At 48.4% G+C, this 19,726-nt stretch overlaps 1 protein-coding gene across 1 annotated transcript; it reads left to right on the forward strand.

Annotated features, from left to right (window-relative positions):
• The first annotated feature begins 9,520 nt into the window (after positions 1-9,520).
• On the forward strand, positions 9,521-10,525 carry LOC109772981 (putative F-box protein At3g10240). The gene has a single exon (XM_020331691.1). It carries the CDS (start codon positions 9,521-9,523, stop codon positions 10,523-10,525), a length of 1,005 nt encoding a protein of 334 aa, XP_020187280.1.
• The last annotated feature ends 9,201 nt before the right edge of the window (positions 10,526-19,726 follow it).

Raw genomic sequence — 19,726 nt, forward strand, 5'->3', positions numbered from 1 at the left:
GTGTGGTATAAACCAACACGCCGACATGATGTATTCTCCTCTACTGTTTCTCGCCACCATAGCCGCTGCCGCCGTGTGTGATTCCGCATCAAAGGAGCCGTCTACGGATACTGCAATCCAGCCCTCAGGGGGTGGCGGCCATGGGGCTAGCTCCTGAATACTCTTTCCGCGTTGTGGCCGAGCTCCCGACCCCTCCTGTCCTATGACTTCTTTTCCTTTCAGCATTTCATAGCCTTCACTGAGTTTTATCTAATTTAGCCCACGCGTGTGACACGCAGGCACACCTCGTGGATAAGCACGACAACAGAGATCTGGATTTTTTGTCCAAAAGGACCCCCTGGCCAACAGAATTGCCAAAAAGGACCACTCGTCGAAAATATGGACAAAAAGGACCCCCTAACTAGTGGCGGCAGGCGCGGCAGGCAACACGTGGCACCTGTCGCCGCGCCAGGAGGCGGCGGGCCCTGCCACCACGGCAGGAGGCGGCCGCGCGGGTCACAACGGGTATCGCACAGTGGCGTGGCTGGAACGGAACGGGCCAGGAGTGGCGGGCCCGGCCGCCACAGGGTGAGGCGGCGAGCGCTGCCACTGCCGCTCCCTGGCCGACAGCCCCTGCTGCGTGCGGGCCGAGGCGTGGGCCAGGCCGCCACCGGAGGAGGCGGCATCTTTCTAACTTTGCACGCGCGACACCTTTCCTGTTGCAGACGGCGCTGATTCCCGTGCAGTGCTGATTCCCACGCGCGCGGACGACAATGAATTTGACGGGCGGGAATCACTCCGGCTTTCTTCAGCGGATGCGACGGCACTGCGGGAATCACTCACTCGTTGCGGGAATCCGATGCTGCGGGAAGCTGTTGTGCCGACACTACAGGGATCCTAAAATTTCCCGCTTAATTTTCTCGCCATCATTTACCGTCTGAGCTTATAAAAGGAGACACCGATGCTCTCGTCCAGCAATCCTCGAAATCGCCACTGCGCAAAGTGTGTAACACATTTTTTTCAGTGGGTATGAGTGTGCCTTGCTCAGATCAAAGCATTAGGCCGAGGAAAATGAAGAATGCAAGTTTGCCTCCAGGGGTGAATTAAACGGTAGAACTGGAATACAGCTTAAAAACTACATGAAGGCATCATCGTCATCCTCCGTCGATGCAGAACTCTTGCCCTTCGAGGATGCAGAACTCTTACCCTTGGACGATGCAGAAATCTTGCCCTTCGAGGATGCAGGACTCTTGCCCTTAGACGATGCAGAACTCTTGCCCTTAGACGATGCAGAACTCTTGCCCTTTGATGATGCAGAACCCGGAAGCGGCGGCATGAAGATATCATCTTCGTCCTCGCTCTCCTCAGTTCATAAAAATGGATGCTTTTCTGCAGTCCTTCTGAAAGTTTCACTCTTCGGCTCCACTACCTCCTTCCACCTTGCATTCAACCTAAGAAGTTCTTTACGTACCTCCTCATAGGTCCTTTCAGGCCACCCAGACCTACGTAATTGGTGAGCCAAGTCATTCATTATGGTGTCACTACCGGTGAGTTCGTCCCATGGAACTATCCTATTGTCCATCCTGAAATCGGTAGCTAGCCTCAGAAGAGTGCTGCTCATCCCAGGGTGAAAACTACGATCAAAAGGATAATGGGACATCTCGACTACACTACACTCGAATGCTTATCCACCTCCGTCTGAAGGGGGTTTTATAGGTAGAGAGGAGAAAATGGCGGGAAAGAACGACTGCAGTATGGCGGGAAAGGGTTGGCGGGAACATATGGCGGGAAGGGGTTGGCGGGAACATATGGAGGGAAAGCGTTGGCGGGAAAATATTGAGGGGAAAGGGTTGCCTGAAAATAATTTTTTTAATGTCTAAGATGGACAATGGTTGCACAGTATTCATCAGCCAAAAATAATAAAAAAATCATTTCGGCCTAACATAAGCCGAAGAGTGGAGCGGGATAGTATGGCGGGAGATATAGGCGGGAAAAATTGTTCCTGACTGGTGCATTTTTATTCCCACATACATAGATGTTCAAATCAAAAAGTCTGATACTGACATATGTAGATACAATTGGTCGCGCACGTGGATAGATGAATCACCCTACTTTACGACGACCACCTGGCCTTTCCTTACGACCGGAAGGCGACAAGCGATTAGGTGGCCGAGTTACACGAAGACCGCGGCCGTACTCCAATTCGGCTTCATGTGTCTGCGAGTCCTGCGTAGGTGGTGGACTCGCGAATCCTTGTTGCGAACCTGAAGCGTAATTGTAGGCGTATGGTTGTGACTCCGCGGGGATAAAAGATGGGCCTAATGCTGGACTGCCACCCCTGGAGGCAAACTTGCATTCTTCATTTTTCTCGGCCTAATGCTTTGATCCAAGCAAGGCGAACTCATACCGACTGAAAAAATGTGTTACACACTTTGCGCAGTGGCGATTTCGAGGATGGCTGGACGAGAGCATCGGTGTCTCCTTTTATAAGCTCAGACGGTAAATGATGGCAAGAAAATTAAGCGGGAAATTTTAGGATCCCTGTAGTGTCGGCACAACAGCTTCCCGCAGCATCGGATTCCCGCAACGAGTGAGTGATTCCCGCAGTGCCGTCGCATCCGCTGAAGAAAGCCGGAGTGATTCCCGCCCGTCAAATTCATTGTCGTCCGCGCGCGTGGGAATCAGCACTGCACGGAAATCAGTGCCGTCTGCAACAGGAAAGGTGTCGCGCGTGCAAAGTTAGAAAGATGCCGCCTCCTCCGGTGGCGGCCTGGCCCACGCCTCGGCCCGCGCGTAGCAGGGGCTGTCGGCCAGGGAGCGGCAGTGGCAGCGCTCGCCGCCTCACCCTGTGGCGGTCGGGCCCGCCACTCCTGGCCCGTTCCGTCCCAGCCACGCCACTGTGCGATACCCGTTGTGACCCGCGCGGCCGCCTCCTGCCGTGGCGGCATGGCCCGCCGCCTCCTGGCGCGGCGGCAGGTGCCACGTGTCGCCTGCCGCGCCTGCCGCCACTAGTTAGGGGGTCCTTTTTGTCCATATTTTCGACGAGTGGTCCTTTTTGGCAATTCTGTTGGCCGGGGGTCCTTTAACAAAAAATCGAATATACAAAGCATGTGAAGAAAATAAGAAATTACTCCACCACTGAATCAGCAAACCTTGCCTACTGCCGGGTGTTTGCCGAGTGCTTTGTATCAGGAGATTGGCATTAAAACCAGTTCGTTGAATGGGAGGTAGAAAAACTCGGCAAAAGAAACTCAGCGAATATGTGAAACTCGACAAAACCTGACCTTTGCCGAGTACGAGTAACAAACAACTCGGCAAAGACTTGACCAAGTGACCCGACACATATCACGGTCCAGTGATGGTGGAGCTAGCTCCCTTTCCCGAGTGCCCCCTAATGAAAAGCCGGCGAATATTTACGAATTCCTTTCTAAACATACGGGAGGAAAATCGGGAGTTGCCAGCAGGCGCCATGTGGCTTTGTTTCCAGAGTCTGACACATCATGCACACGGCAAAACCTATTTTTCCTATTCTTTTCCCTTTCTCCCACACAATTATTTTCTATCTTTGTCGAGCGGCCGATGTCTACAGTTCAACAAAGATCCTTTCCTTCTTTTCTCCCTATATATATTGTTTCCTTCTTCGTTTATTTATTGGTTTTTTATTTTCTTATTTATTTCCTATATTTTCTGAATGTGCTTTTTAAATTTGTTTATTTCTTCTGCAACGTGAGTGAGTACATTTTCTCACTGTCCCGAATCTACTAACATAACATATGCCCCATCTGTGGCGTGGAATGTGAGGACAACCTCAACGCGTGACGGAGTGGCCTCTCCCTGACATCAGACCCTCTGCAATCAGTGGTGACGGAGTGGCCTCTCCCTGACATCAGATCCATCGCAACACCGGCCCGGAGTGGTTGTTTGGAGTTCTTGAACTCTTAGGAGAGGTTATGAGAATGGTGTTCTTGATGACACTCTTGCACACTTGGCATGTTTGCAACCAGATTACGCTAGAGAAGGAGGCTCCACCAACTGAAGCTAGCCGACGCTTCCTCCTGGATTACATCTTCCTGACCGAACTAGGTTCAAGACCTAGCCATACCCCCTCTCGGTGCCATATCCTGACATCGTGATAGCTCCCGTGAATTTTCGGCTTTCTATAAATTTCCTTGGAATTAACCGGCATCATCCCGCATGTCGGCAGCTTTTTTTTAGGGAAGCATGTCGGCTGCGCGCGCGTGTGTGTGTGTGGGGGGGGGGAGGGGGGGGGGGGACTCCCCTCCCCCCCCCCCACACACACACACACACGCACCCATGATGATGGGGCCTCCATTCCTATTGCCGCACAAGGCCTAGACATGGTCCAAGGGCAACTTTCAACCCATTTTGTGCCACTATTCAGGTGGTCATAGTTCAGATCTCAAATCTCTGGCATTAAAACCCTAGAAATGCAATAGATGTTCCAACTATAACAAACGGGCCCTGAAAAGGCTAGTGCATGCCATGTGCCATGCCATGGCCATCGTTGACTCTCCAGGAAGGCTCTTGCGAAACGTTGTAAATTTTTTACCAAACCCTCCACGGGCCATATGATGTCATTGTGTCAGGTCCGGTAAATTTTTGGCCTCGTATAAATTTATGTGTATTTAAACGGTATCATCCCGCATGTCAACGACCAAACAATCTTGTGGTGTCCTGGATATGGGGTGCTAATCATGTCGGCTCCCGAACATATGGGTCGGCCCGAGGACCCCCAAGTTAACCAACCAGTGGGCCACATTCGCGAGACCCAGGGGCGTTAAGATGAAATCTTCCAAAGACCACAGCTCCACCTCCTCTGACGTCAACAAAGATCCACCACCAGCTATGGACGCCTACAGCTATGCCAGGGACCAGAAGGGTAAAGGCCTGGCGAGGAAGTGGTGATCCCGCTCCTCCTCCATTTATATTGTCGTTTTTAGTCATTTAAGTAAAGAACTTGTCCGGCGATGAACTGTGGTGAACATAGGATGATGTAAAGTGGGTTAATGTGCATTTTGTTGTCTGTTTGATGCCAAATTTTCTGTCCGTTGTTTGATCACGTAGAGAAGTTTATCTCGTTGCATAGTATGGATATAGGGTGCCTGATATGTGGTACACATATGTTAAATAGATTATTTGAGGCGTGACCGATCACTGTCCGCGGACGCGCCCCACGGGCATTTGAGGGCTCGGATCTGCTGACAGCTGATATCAACAACGCGTAGTATATGCATAGGTATAAAAATGAACCCTGGTAAGTGCCACACGTGTGGCATGAACGCAAGGCAACTCCGACCATTTTTTGATGGCAAGTTTAGTGACGCGAGGACGACAACTTTAGTTGTCAAGTATGGCAACTTTGTTTTTGAATGGCAAGTTTTATTTTTTTGGAGGGTTTGTTTTTTCTTCAAGGGTTGCAAGTTTCAGTTTTTTTTTGGATATTTTTCGAATGGCAACTTTAGTTGTAAAAAAGTTAAGCCCAGAGTGCTTTGTGCCATATGTGTGATACTTATCATTTGGGTAAATATTTTTGCACCAAATAAAGCTATGGCGGCAGCTGTTGCCATACCTAGCCCATAGGGGTCCTCGGCCAGTAGTGTTCTAAAAGGTTTTGGTCTGTTTCTTTTTCCCCCTTTTTGTTATTTTCTTTATCGGTTTGCTTTTTCTTTTTTATCTTTAAAGATTTTTCTTTCAAAAAAATTCCCCATGTCCAAATTGAAGGATTTATTTGAGAAAATAGAATTTTTCAAAAAGTTCACAATTTTTTTAAATAAATGTTCTTTTTTCTAAACAAAATGGTTACAAATGTATAAATTTTGTTCATGTTTTCGAAATGTTCATATTTTTTAAATAATGTTTTTCACGTTTTATGGGAAAGACAATGAAAAATTCGACTAAAAACTGAAAAAAAAAGATAGAAATCAGTACTCCCTCCGTCCGGAATTACTTGTCATCAAAATGGATAAAAATGAATGTATCTAGAACTAAAATACATCTAGATACATCCATTTCAATGACAAGTATTTCCGGACGGAGGGAGTACTCATTTGAGTCCCTACCGACCATACCGAAGCGTTAATGGGTTAGAGCACCTCCAGCCGTTGAGCGCCCCTAGGAGGCATTTTTTTGTCGCCTGGGGGGCTGCCGGCGAATTTTTTTTCCTGGGAACGAGAAAATGTCCACTCGTTGCCCCCCCACGCACTTATCCACTCGTCCGCATGCCCTCGCCATGTCTCGCGGCCCTCCTGCTGCTCGCCGCCCTCGCCACGGCGCCGCTCGCCGCCGTCCAGCGTGCTCCCCCTCCCTCCCTGTCGGCGCGAGCTTGGAGACGACCCAGAGGTGGACTGCAGCGCGAGCTTGGAGGCGACCCAGAGGTGCAGCTGTGCGAGCTCGGCGGCAACTCCCGCCCCTCCCCCGGAAGCCGGCCTGCTCGCTGGTGCAGCCAGGCTCGCTCCTCCTTTCTGTCCAAACGGCCGACGGGGAGAGGACTCCGACGAGCGGCGACCGGCAAGTCCCCACTCCACGGCCGCGCCCGCGCCGCTCCGCCCGGCCACGCCCACGCCGTCCCGTCCGCTCCCTTGCCAGCAGGCGTCCGCGCGCTCCACGACCGGGTGTCCTCCCTGGCTACGGCCACGAGCTTGCCCGGCCTCGGAGTTGCGCGACCAGTGGTGAGCACGCGACGAGGGAAGCACGCGGGCACGCATGGGGCGAGCGGCCGGAGCGGGCAGGATACGCCGACACGAGGCAACTGCGGGCCACAGCCGGCGAGCGAGTTGCGGGGCGCGGCATGTGCGGGCCGCATCGAGCGCGGTATAGAGGAGCGGCGCGGGGGCGGGCGCGACGGCCGGAGACGAGGCCATGGTGCGGGGAGGCGGCGGATGCCAGCGAAGACAGCAGTGCGGGGTTGGGGGCGGTGGCGGCGCTGAGAGGACGCGGGCAGGCGCAGGCGGAGGCGCGACGGCTTGGGCGGCCGGGTCGCGGCCTCGTCGGCACGAGAGAGAGAGGCATGGGAGAGGAGAGAGGGTGAGGGCATGTGGGTAGGGCCCAGATGAAAAGAGAGGAGAGAGGGAGGTGGGAGGCTGAGGGTGGGCCAGTTGCATGCAAAAGCTAGCGCCGGTGTTCTCAGCTCGCCCCCAACGCGCTGGGTTCCGGTTGAGAGCGCCGGCTCTAACTTTTGTCAAATCCGGCTAAAAACGAGGCCTTGGGTGCATAGCTGGGACTTTTTTTAGATCCGGCACAAAGAAAGCGGTCCTGAAGGGCTGTTGGGGGCCGGGTGGAGATGCTCTTAGCCTAGTCAAGCGATTCCCTATGTTTCCCGACGCTTTGGTGTCTTTGGTGTTTCCGCCCGGCAGATCCTATTTCGCGCTTATGCACCCGCGAGCAAACGGGCGCCTGAAGGGCGCGGCTACTTGGGCTCGGCCCATTTTGCTTCCCAACCTTTTCTGTTAAAAGGCAAAAAAAGAGCACTAGGAGATGGATTTGAACCTGCGAACTCCCCATTAAAGGTTGCCTGTTCTAACCACCCTGCCAACAAGAGCGGTTGTGCTAAAATTCTAGCCTATACGTTATTTATTCGTTCCATTTTCATTTTTTCATTTTTCTTTTATCTTTTATCTTTTTTGTTTTGTCTTCTTTTTCCTTGCCTGACAATTATCCGCAAATACGTGAACATTTTTTCAAACCGAATTTGATGAACTATTTTCAAATCGATGAACTTTTTTGAATTTCATTGAACTTTTTTCAAATTGGCTGAGCTTTTTTTCAATTTCCATGAACTTTTTTTAAATTGATGAACTTTTTCAAAATAGACGAACTTTTTCTAGAATCAATGAACTTTTTTTAAAATTCAATAAATTTTTTTCAAATTTGATGAACTTCTTTTCAAAATCGATAAACGTTTTCCAAAAATCGATGAACCTCTTTTAAAGAGATGAACTTTTTTTTCAAATGGGTGAAGCTTTTTCTTTAAATCTGTAAACCATTTTTCAAATAAGAAAATAAGGGGAAAAAACTGCGCTGCTAGCAAGTGGCCGATCCAGCGAAGCGAGCAAGGAGCGACTGGAGCAGGAAGGACCGAAATCACTAATTAAGGAGTACTCGTTGCAAAGAACACTCCACCTTCCCAGGTCACGACAAGTGGCGCACATGCAGCGCGCCACTTGTCGCAACCTTGTAGTTTTCCCTTTTTTCGTAGATCCGTTTATTCAAAACGTTTTATCTCTTAAACCGTGCGTCCAAATCTCAAACCGTTTTCACAATTCGATTCCTCGCATCGAGATCTTCAAAACTAGATCCTATGTTGATAGGTTTTGACGAACTTTTTTTCATGAAAAAAAGATAAAAAACGGACGAAAAAACCAAACCGGGAGCACGTTTTTTCCCCTTCTGAAAGAGGCACGCCCATGCCTTTCGCGAAATCACAACCGGCCTCTCGGGGAAGCAAAACCGTGACTCTCGTGGAAGGAAAAAAAATAGAAAACGCGTTTTTTCCTTTCCGAAAGAGGCACGCCCGTGACTCTCACGAAAGCACAACCGTGCCTCTGGCGAAAGCAAAATCGTGACTTTCGCGAAAGAAAAAAAAACAGAAAACGCGTATTTTTTCCCTTTCCGAGAGGCACAGCCGTGACTCTCGCGAAAGCACAACCGTGCCTCTCGCGGAAGCAAAACCGTGACTCTCGCGAAAGAAAAAAAAAACAGACAACGCGTTTTGTTTTTCCCTTTCCGAGAGGCACGGCCGTGACTCTCGCGAAAGCACAACCGTGCCTCTCGCGGAAGCAAAACCATGACTCTCAAGAAAGAAAGAAATGTAAACCGCGGTTTTTTTTTGTTTCCAAAAGGCACGGCCGTGACTCTCGCTAAAGCACAACCGTGCCTCTCACGGAAGAAAAACCGTGACTTTTCGCAAAAGAAAAAAAAAGGAAAACGCGTTTTTTCGCGTAATTTTTTTTTTCAAAAAAATGTTTTTGGTCGAAAAGTTAAGGAAGACCGGGGGAAAACCAAAACGTCAAAAAAACCGAAAAAAATGTTTAAAAAGCCAAAAATGCGTGCGAAAATAAAATAAAATCTGGAGGGAGCGTTCAGAACGCGACACGTGGCGAATGGCTAAGAGCGCGCCAAGTGGCGCTGATCGTTGCGAGGCTCCCGAAGGAGCGCTCGTTAACTAGTTGCTCCCAGGAAGGACCGTTTTGTTTTCCTGAGCGAGCGTGCGCTCGTGGGCCGGCCCATGCCAGTGACGCTGCGGGCGCCAGCTCGTTATCGGGCGCCTGCAACGCTGACTAGGAGCTCTTACGCCCGGTTGTCCCGAGTGGAATTCCCCATCGGGGGTAGGCCCACGATGACATCATGCCCTACTAAGAGGTCCATGCAGGCCCAAGCCCATGAATGCAAAACACCAGATAAACACGAGCTGTAGAATTTCATAGGAGAACTTTTTCAGTCGGTTTGCCCATCAGTCGACCAATCCCAAAGCAATACTTTTCTTTCTCTCTCGCCCTGTAAAAAGCCTACGGCCGTTTCTGCCATGGCGTCGCCAGCGATGCTGCCGTCGTTACCAGACGACTTGATCTCCGAAATACTCTCATGGGTGCTGGTCAAGTCCGCGTGCAGATTCTGCTGCGTGTCCAGGGGGTGGCACGCCCTCATCTCCGGGCCGGCGTTCGTCGCCACGCACAGGTCCCGCACCGACCCGCAGCTTCTCCTCCTCGCCACCAGCTACCACCACAAGGAACACGGCCGCAGAAGCTACGACCTACAATTGCTGGACGTGGATGGTGAGGTCGTGCGAGTGAACAAGAGCGTAGGCGCCTTTTGGACCATCTGCTACGGTCGTGACGACGCCCTAGTCTGTGTCACCTTCGGTTTCTGCAAGCCCCGGGACTTTCTTGTGGCCAATGTGATCAATCCGGCGACCGGAAGTGTGCTCGTGAAAACCACGGAGTTGGATGATGGAGCATCCTACGACGTCTACATGGGGGACTTCACCGTTGGTTGTGCGGCCCCGTCTGGCGCGTACAAGGTGGTACGCCTCATGGGCAACGATCCTCATCGGCCTTGGAAGGTTCTCACCTTGGGAGATGGTGCCAAGTGGAGGCAGGTGGGGTTTCCCGCAGCCACGCAGTCTACCAGATATGACCGGGGACCTGTGGTCACAATCGCCGGTGTCATGCATTTTCTTTACACATCGGAAACATCGTGCGAGGATTATATATTCCGCCTTGATCTCGAGAGTGAGAAATGGGTGGCGACGCTCAAAGGCCCAACAAGTGACGAGTTACAAATGGATGTGTTGATAAAATATCTTCTCCGGTTCAATAATGACACCCTCTGCTTGGTTCAGTGGGAGAAACGCTTGACCAACAATGTGTGCTCGAACATATGGCTCCTAACTGATCACGCTAAAGGCACCTGGGTAAAGGCGTACACGGTATCGACAGATTCAATCACCGGTCTGCTAATACCTTTGAGGATGATGCGTGATAGTCCAAAGATGCTTTTGTATGGCTTCATCGGCGCTACAAGTGTATGATCCGCTCACCGGTACATGCACAGACTTGGTGAAGTTTGGACACAGAATTTATAATGACGTTCTTTTTTGCGACTTGGAGTGCTTCGTCTCACGTAAGAGCTCGCTAGTTGGCTGCGCCAACTGAATCCATACTCTCTTTCTACGAGTGGTTTTATGAGAGACCTGATAGGGATGTTTCACATTATGTGAACCGAGCTTGTGTGCATTATCTTAAAACTTATGTTTGTCGTGGGGCTTGGAAGTAGGTGAAGAGTGAAGACGCGAAGAGTAGAGCCAGAGATGGCCGCTTCAAAAGAATTTGATGTAACCAACTTTGTTCGAGGTCTCTGCTGCTCGTGCCTTTTCTTTTTTCAGTTTGTTCAATCCATTTTATCATCTTTGTATACTAAAATACAGTCAGTTTTTATCACCGATTACTGTAACACCTGGTTTCTCTTGCCTGATATCACCAAGATAGTCTATTGTCATTATGCTCTGTCTTTATTGGTTCTTGGATTGGATTTCTGAAACTACGTACTCCCTACGATCCATATTACTTGTCTTTGATTTGGTTAGATACAGATGCATGTGTTAGATACATTGACTTACCCATGCATCCGCATCTAGACAATTTTAACACATGCATCTGTATCATACACTGTGTCTTTGATTTGTATAGATACGTATGCATATCTTGCCAAATCAAAGACAAGTAAGACAGATGCACTTCACTTCGCATACAAATACAACTGCGGCCCCGCGCGAATCCGAATCTCTACTCCTAATGGAGCAGTTGGTAGTCTCGCTTTTAGATTTTTTTTCGTCCCACCTCCCATGGTTTTTTTGGTACCTCCTCCCACCTTCGCTGGTTTTTTTCGTAGATTTTTTTTCGTCACCTCCCCCCACTTCATCGGTTTATTTTCGCGTCACCCTCTCACACAACGAAAAAATCTGAACAGATTAGAACTTTCCATACTGGCGCAAGTTATTTAGTAATGTAGAATCAATCACGAACAATCTCTAAAGATCAAATCTAAATTAATTAACCTGACATTAAATCACTCAATCAAATTAATTAGAAAACAAATATTTGATTTTCAGAAAAATCGCTCAATCACATTAACCTTACCTTAACTCACAGATGTTAACCAGTCTCCAAACAAAGGAAACAATACATCGAGGGAGCAGTAAATAAACTCCCTTTCTTATGACATGTATATGATCTTCCCTTCCCTCTCCACTACTAGGGAAAACCCTAGTAGTAGCGCGGGTAATTGCCTAGCAGTAGCGCGGGGGCCTGCGCTACTGATAGGGCGCTACAGCTAACTTTTAGCAGTAGCGCGGGTGGTACCCGCGCTACTGCTACTTCTTGTAGTAGTAGCGCGGTTGCCGCCCGCGCTACAACTGTCCGCGCTACTACTAATTAGTTGTAGCGCGGGTCAGGGCCCCGTGCTACTACTAACAAATTGAGAATTAAAAAAAATCCATCCATGGCGGCTGCTTATGTTGGGCGTCATCGTCCTCTCCATCCGTGGCTGCTACTGGTCCTGTAGGGGATGAAGCTGTCCATGGTGATGGTGCTTCCCCACCCAACTTGTGCCCGCACCTCTCTTCTACTGCTGCTACAAAAGAAGAGAAAATTATTAGAAAGAGGAAGAGAGAGATAGAGAGCAGTAGGAGGAGGAACTCACCGGTGGTCGCCGGAGTTGGAGCTGATGCCCGAAACCCTAGATGAAGCCCGATGACCTGCTGCTGCTTGTCGTGGATCCTTGGCCCGGCGAGGAGGTGCAAGTGGCTGCGTCCATGGCGGATCTGGCCTCCGCCATGGACGGCGCTCGGCTGGTTTCCCTCTCCTTCCAACAGCGGAGAAGAAGGAGGATGGAGGGGGAGGAGAGGGGTATGAAGTGCGCGAGGAGGTCGCCGGATTTGTGAGTGGCGCGAGGTGCGAGGCCGGCAGTGGCGGTGGGTGAGGAAGGAATCGCGGGTGGGAGGAGAAGGGGAATCAGAAGAGTGTGGTTTGGATTTGGTCCTCCGCACGCTATGTGTACACATGTCTTGGTGGGTCGATAGTAGTAGCGCGGGTTTATACCCTTCGCTACTACTATGACATGTCTCAGATGGCGCACGGTAGAGAACACTTAGTAGTAGCGAGGGTTAAAAACCCGCGCTACTACTATCAACTTAGTAGTAGCGAGGGTACCCCTCGCTACTATGGCATGTCCCCGGGGGGCACGGTAGATACCACTTAGTAGTAGCGAGGGTTAAAAACCCGCGCTACTACTATCAACTTAGTAGTAGCGAGGGTTAAAAAACCCGGGCTACTACTAAGTAGCAGTAGCGAGGGTTATAAACCCACGCTACTAGTAAGCGTCTGCCTATAAGCTTTTCCCTAGTAGTGCTTCGTTGTTGAGCGTTCTTGATTCTCGAGGCCGATGCTTGGGCTGCGTCACTGGGTCGCGACGGTGCCGGAGGACGAGGACGGTGAGGCCGGGTGCCGCAGCACCGCGTTGACCGCGGCCGGTGAAGGGGGCGAAGAAGGGCGGCTTCCCTGGCCCTGGCTGTGGCCCTGGGAGTTGGTGCGGTGGAAGCAGCACTTGAAGGACCCGACGTGGGTGGCCGGCGCGCAGACGCACTTGGAAGTGGGCCCGTGGCCCGCGCCGGACGGCGCCGACGCCGACCCGGGCCACCTCCTCCGCGTATTCTTGGAGCTATGGCTGGCCGATTTACATGAAATTAATTTCCTCGATTGTGGTGGCAAATATAATACACATAATCCATATTTTTATGCACTAGCGCGTGTGTGTGAAATAGATGGATTTTTTTTGAAACCCCCCATATATTAATCAGAAATAACAAAATTCTTACAACCATTCATTACAAAGCTAGCCACGCAGGGCGGAACACTATTACATAAAACACCGTCTGACCTACTATCAAAACAAAATTTAGCAATCTCATGCGCCACCCTATTTGCCTGCCTGTCAATCTTCACTATCTTGAAATCCTTAATGAGGTTTCAGACACTCATCGCCTCCTTTTTCAGGTCCACAAAAGGAGACCTTTCAAAAGAATCTTTTGCCACAGAAAAAGCAACAGCCGCGCTGTCAGTCTCCAAAATAACAGGACCATGGAATGTAATACCAATATATAACCCAGCAAGCGCCGCACGAAATTCTGCTTCATCCACACAAGTGCACGACCCGATAAAATCCCATGAGGAAACCAGGACTTCGCCAAGGTGATTCCTGGCAATTATCCCAATGCTGGCCGATCTCATGCTCACCACAAAACTAGCATCAACGTTTATCTTAATATACCCTTGGTCCGGTGGTTCCCAATTAGGATGAGCCTTCGCGATTGGTGTGATGTACCTCCCATTATCAATCACCCCCTTACCTTTGATGCTTAAGTCCACTTGGGCACAGTTTTTGACATTTGTGAAGGATTTTTAGTAATTTCCCACAAAAGTGACAGAAGCACCTAAGGATTCTTTCCCCTTCCTGAAGATCATATCATTTCTAAGATGCCAAGCTCTCCAAAGCATGAATAAAACTTGATCACGTTCTCGCGACCCCAATTGATCAAGCAGAATAAACATCCAGTCTGGCCTGTAAATCTGAAAAGCTCCTCGGCAGGAATATTCCACTCTTCTCTCATAGCGAAATGGAATGCACACACCTTTGGACAAGACACAAGGGCATGGAAAGTACTTTCATCCTCCATCCCGCATATAGTACACATACCTGACACCGTTTGGTGATGAATAACTCTGTTTACCTGGGTCGCCAAACTGTTAGACGCAGCTCGCCAGGCAAAAATTCTTATTTTTTGTGGGACTTTGGCTTTCCAAATAACATCCCACACACTTCTTTCCTTGTTAGCAGCATAACTAGATGAACCTGTCACGCCCTTGCCATCCTGAAGGTTTAAAGCCAGTCTATACGCACTTTTAACCGAGAACATGCCATTTTTCTCATAGTGCCAAGCAATTAGATCTCCCTCACCTATAGTCTGAATACGTAACCTTAGGATCTCCTCAGCATCATGGTTATAGAAGAGGTGCCTGATTAAATTTTCATCCCATCTTCTTGTTCTGCTTATGAATAATTCAGAGAACCATTTCAGTCTAGTGCGGTTCTTTTTGATTAAAACTCTGAGGCCAGAATTTCTGGGTAGCCAATTATCTCTCCAAATATTAACATTTTTTCCGTCTACCACTCTCCATATGACCCTTTTTTTAGCAGATCCAATCCATGCACAATGCCTTGCCAATTCACCGAGGTAGCCTGCGGGAAAGCAGTATCCAATATGTGACCAGTAGGATAATATTTCGCCTTCAAAACCTTAGCACATAAAGAATCTGGATTCACTAGCAACCTCCAAGCCTGTTTAGCCAAGAGAGCTTGATTAAACAATCTAAGATCTCGAAAACCCATGCCTCCCTCTCTTTTAGGTTTTGTGAGTTTATCCCAAGATAGCCAATGAGTTTTTCTTCTGTCATCTTCGTCCCCCCACCAGAAGTTTCTTATAATTTGAGATAACTCATCACATAATGAAGCTGGAAATTTAAAAATACCCATGGTGTACACTGGGAGCGCTTGCAAAACAACCTTTATTTGATTTTCCTTTATACCACTGGAGACATATTTTTCAATCCAGTATGAAGCTCTTTTTAATGCCTTGTCTTTTGTTGATTGGAACTTACCAACCTTCATTCTACCCTCAGGTACCGGTAAGCCAAGGTACTTATCTTCAAACCCTTCTGCAGTGATATTAAGAATAACCATAGTGGCCACCTGATCCTCCATACTACACTTTTTGCCAAACTTGATCGAACACTTATCGGGGCTCAGAAGCTGACCAGTTCCCACCTCATAGCCCGACAGAATATTTTTAATGACCAAGGCTTGATCTATGGACCCCTTGAAAAACAGAAGACTATCATCCGCAAATAATAGATGAGAAATACCTGGTGCATGTCTGTTCAAGTGGAAATCCTTTAGAACACCTTTGTCACATGCATCCTTTAATAACAAATATAGGGCCTCAGCCACAAACAGGAACAAGTACGGCGATAATGGATCCCCTTGCCTGAGCCCACAAGAAGGATAAAAAGGTTCCAACAATTGACCATTAAACCGGACTGAAAATTTCACTAAAGTAACACATGTCATGATCCAGTTAATCCAAGTTGGCGCAAAACCAAAAGCCCCTAACATACTCTTTAAAAAATGCCAATCTACGCGATCATACGCTTTTGCCAGGTCCAACTTATAAGCACAGAACTCTCCACGCTGATCTTTTAAAGTACTCAATGAATGAATACATTCAAAAGCAATAAGTGCATTATCTGAAATTAACCTTCCGGGGATAAAGGCACTTTGAGTGGGAGAGATCATACCATCCAGAATAGGTCTCAGTCTATTCACTAGGCACTTCAAAATAATTTTATAAATGACATTGCACAGGCTGATCGGTCTGAATTCCTTGATGGACTGAGGATTTTTCACTTTGGGAATAAGAACAATGGTAGTATCATTTACACCTTTGGGCATAATTCCTGATATAAAGAATTGTTGAACCGCCTTAACAATGTCCTGTTTAATTAAACCCCAATTCCTCTGAAAGAATCTTACAGGAAAACCATCCGGACCTGGTGCTTTTAGTGGACCTATCTGAAAAAGGGCATCACTAATCTCTTCCTCAGAGAACGGTTTACACAATTCCTCGTTCATATCATCATTGACGAGGGGTTTCACCAAGGGAATAATACGAGAGGGATCAACATTAGTATCACAAGAATAAAGATGCTGAAAAAAGGAATTTGTAATACCAATGATTTCATCCACATTCTCAGTAATAGACCCACCACTCCTTTTAATAGCGGAAATATTATTTTTCTTCGCCCTCCAAGAAGCCTTTCTCTGAAAGAACTTCGTGTTACGGTCCCTCAAAATCATTTTCTCAATGCAAGACCTTTGCTTCCACATGACTTCTTCCTTTAATAGAAGTCCGTCCATCTCCAGGAGAATTTTCCTTCTCTCCATCACGGCTGCCCTATCACTTCTTTTAAACAGAAGATTTAATCTTTGACGAGCAGCCTCCATCTTTTTTGGGAGATAACCAATATGCTCCTGACTCCAAGAGTGCATGTCTTTCATTAATTTATTGAGATTAGTCGCCACATCCTTTAAATCCCTAACTTGCGAACTATTGCTCCAAAACGCCCTAACCTGTTCATCCAAAGCCATACTTTCTCTCTCCCAAAAAGCTTCATATCTCAAATGCTTGTTAATAACGACATTAGGCCGACTACCCATCAACTGAATAAACAAAGGATAATGGTCTGACCTGGAGGAAATAACATGTTGTGCCTTGCACTGTGGGAACATAGCAGTCCATTGAGGGCATGCCACCGCTCGATCAAGACGCACTTTCACATTTCGGAGGCCATCCTGCTTATTATCAGCACTCCATGGAAACCTAGATCAAATAAATTGCAATCAGAAAGAAGCTCCCGGAAATTTGCCATGAGCTTAGGCGATCTTTTAATACGAGAAAAATGCTCATACTGCCACATAGCTTCATTAAAATCGCCGACCATAAACCAGGGACCAGAACCCAGCAGTTTAACTCGTCGCAAAAGCTCCCACATGACATACCTTTGGGTCGCCTTTGGTTCTCCATAAACACAAGTGCATCTCCATCTTGATCCATCACTGTTACATATGTATAGATCAATAAAATGGTCCCCAAATTTGTTTAACTCCATAGAGAAACTCTCATCCCAGAAAATCGCTAAACCACCACCTTTGCCTTTACCCGAAACAGAAAAAACATTTTTCATACCCAAACGGTACCGCAAACTATCAACATAATCTTTATTTTGCCTAGTCTCAGAAAGAAAAATGATGTTGGGTCGGTAAGCTTTATTGATACAAACTAATTCTTGAACTGTACGAGGCCGACCCAGCCCTCTACAGTTCCAACTGATCATTTTCATGGCTCCTGACGGGCGTCATCACACGCGCCCGTCAATTGACCGACAGCCCCCGGGTCGGTAGCATCCTTAACAGAGCCCTCATCATCTTTTCCCTCCCCCACAGACTCTCTCCTTCTACCTTGAGCCACCTCCTCTCCATCATCTACCTCTTTTGTTACATGCACCATATTCCCATCTATGCCTACCCGGGTCTCCACCCTCTCCCCACATACGAAATACATGGATTATGGTCCCGTACCCAATAAGATGGATATGTGTGTGTGTTAGAGAGAGAGAGAGAGGGAGAGGGGGAGAGAGAGTGAGGAAGAGGGAGGGAGAGAGTGTGTGTGTGAGGATTTGATGGTAAAAAAGCTCGCCAATGTCACTTGATATGTATGAGAATATTAATATTGAACTCTTAAAGTTAATGTGGCCCCGTTACAACGCACGGGCATTCTTCTAGTCCTTTTAGAGGTTTGGGTCCATTGTGGTCGGTTCTCCATTTCCAAGCCGCTGGTATACAAATACACGCACGCATCTGATCAATCACAAAGCAATACTTCGAGGTCTGGGTGTCTCTGTCACCGCGTTGCCGACAATGCTGCTGTTGGGCTTCAGTAGTGAATCTATGGGCACCACAGCAGTGTCATACAACTTTGGACCTAAGGGCTGGTCCCGTTACCTTTCGGAATGGGGGATCCCCGTTGGCAACAACCACGGTAGTAGTTGCTTACCAGACGACGTGATCTCCGAGATACTCTTGTGGGTGCCAATGAAGTCCGTGTGCAGACTCCAGTGTGTGTCCAGGGGGTGGTGCACACTCTGGGCGGACGTTCGTCACCACACACAAGTCCCGCGCCGACCCGCACCTCCTCATCGCCACCAAGGGCTGTTGGACATTTAAAAAAAAAGGAGGATGACCCCCGGCCTCTGCATCTGGGCGATGCATGCGGCCATTTTATTAATTATACTCACAAGACCTTCCAAAGTCATACAACAGCAAGACTAAAGCCACCGTCTAAGCAACAACTGTCGCTACACCTATCCAATTGATGAAGAGGCGCTGATAGTCTGGGCCTAATACCAAACAGACATCGCAGCCAAACCTAAACATCTAAGACCTGAGGTCCCAACCAGGACGCCTGCCTGGTATGGGGCACCTACCAGTCCGGCGCACTCCTCAACCAAGACGTCTGCCGGGTATGAGACCGTCGCAGCCACCTGCCACGAGTCCATCTTTAAAGCAGTACTGTTGCATTTACCGTGCCAGGTCTCTATGCCATCGATGCCACCACGACATGTTGGACATGGAAGGCAAAGTCGTAAGAGTGATCCGGAGCGTCGGTAACGTTTGGAGGATCTGTCACGGTGCGTCACCTGGGACAGTTACACTACCCCCGATGCTCCTGTCATCAGCGTCATCGATCCATCGGCCGGGAATGTGCTGACCGGGGAGTTGGACAAGGGACTGCTCTTCACCTTTCACAGCGGCCGTGCCAAGCCGTCTGGCGTGTACAAGATGTTGTGTCACAGCCCACATGGGCGATTTCCCTTACCAGGGTTGGAAGGTATTCACCTTAGAAGAAGACGCCAAGTGGAAGCAGGTGGTGACCGTGGTGAGTCGGGAGTCTTATCAGTCGGGGTGTAACCAGTCGAATTTCATAGTAGGCAATGGCCAGGAGCATTCAAAGGTGAGTTACGCCTGAAGCTTCACCACGCCATTACTCCACGCATTACTAGCACCTCCTTATTACACATTAAGCATAGCCGTTACACCATGTAATGAGAAAAAACAACCAATATTTAATACTCCCTCCGTTCCTAAATATTTGTCTTTCTAGAGATTTTAACAAATGACTACATACGAAGCAAAATGAATGAATCTACACTCTAAAATGTCTATATACATTCGTATTTGGTGGTCCATTTGAAATCTCTAAAAAGACAAGTATTTAGGAACGGAGGGAGTATGTTGTTTAATCACATTTATAACCAACCAATGGACCCTGGTGCATGGCGGACTCTATATAAGCCTGCCCGGATACTGAGATGAGGGTTCACAACCATTGTAATCTCATAATCATATGCAAGAAAATCTCCCAAAGACATGACTAGGGCTTTTACCTCCACCAATGAGAGGTCTAAACATGTATACGATCCTTGTGTAACCCATTTTACGTCTCGACAGATCAAGCTCTGTTCATAAACCTCTCTTAGTGTCAGATTTAGAACCACGACAG

The sequence above is a fragment of the Aegilops tauschii genome, chromosome 2 (assembly GCF_002575655.3).
Source record: "Aegilops tauschii subsp. strangulata cultivar AL8/78 chromosome 2, Aet v6.0, whole genome shotgun sequence".
Lineage (NCBI taxonomy): Eukaryota > Viridiplantae > Streptophyta > Magnoliopsida > Poales > Poaceae > Aegilops > Aegilops tauschii.

Coding starts and splice junctions, on each gene's coding strand:
- LOC109772981 (XM_020331691.1), top strand. CDS start 9,521: ATGGCGTCGCCAGCGATGCTGCCGTCGTTACCAGACGACTTGATCTCC.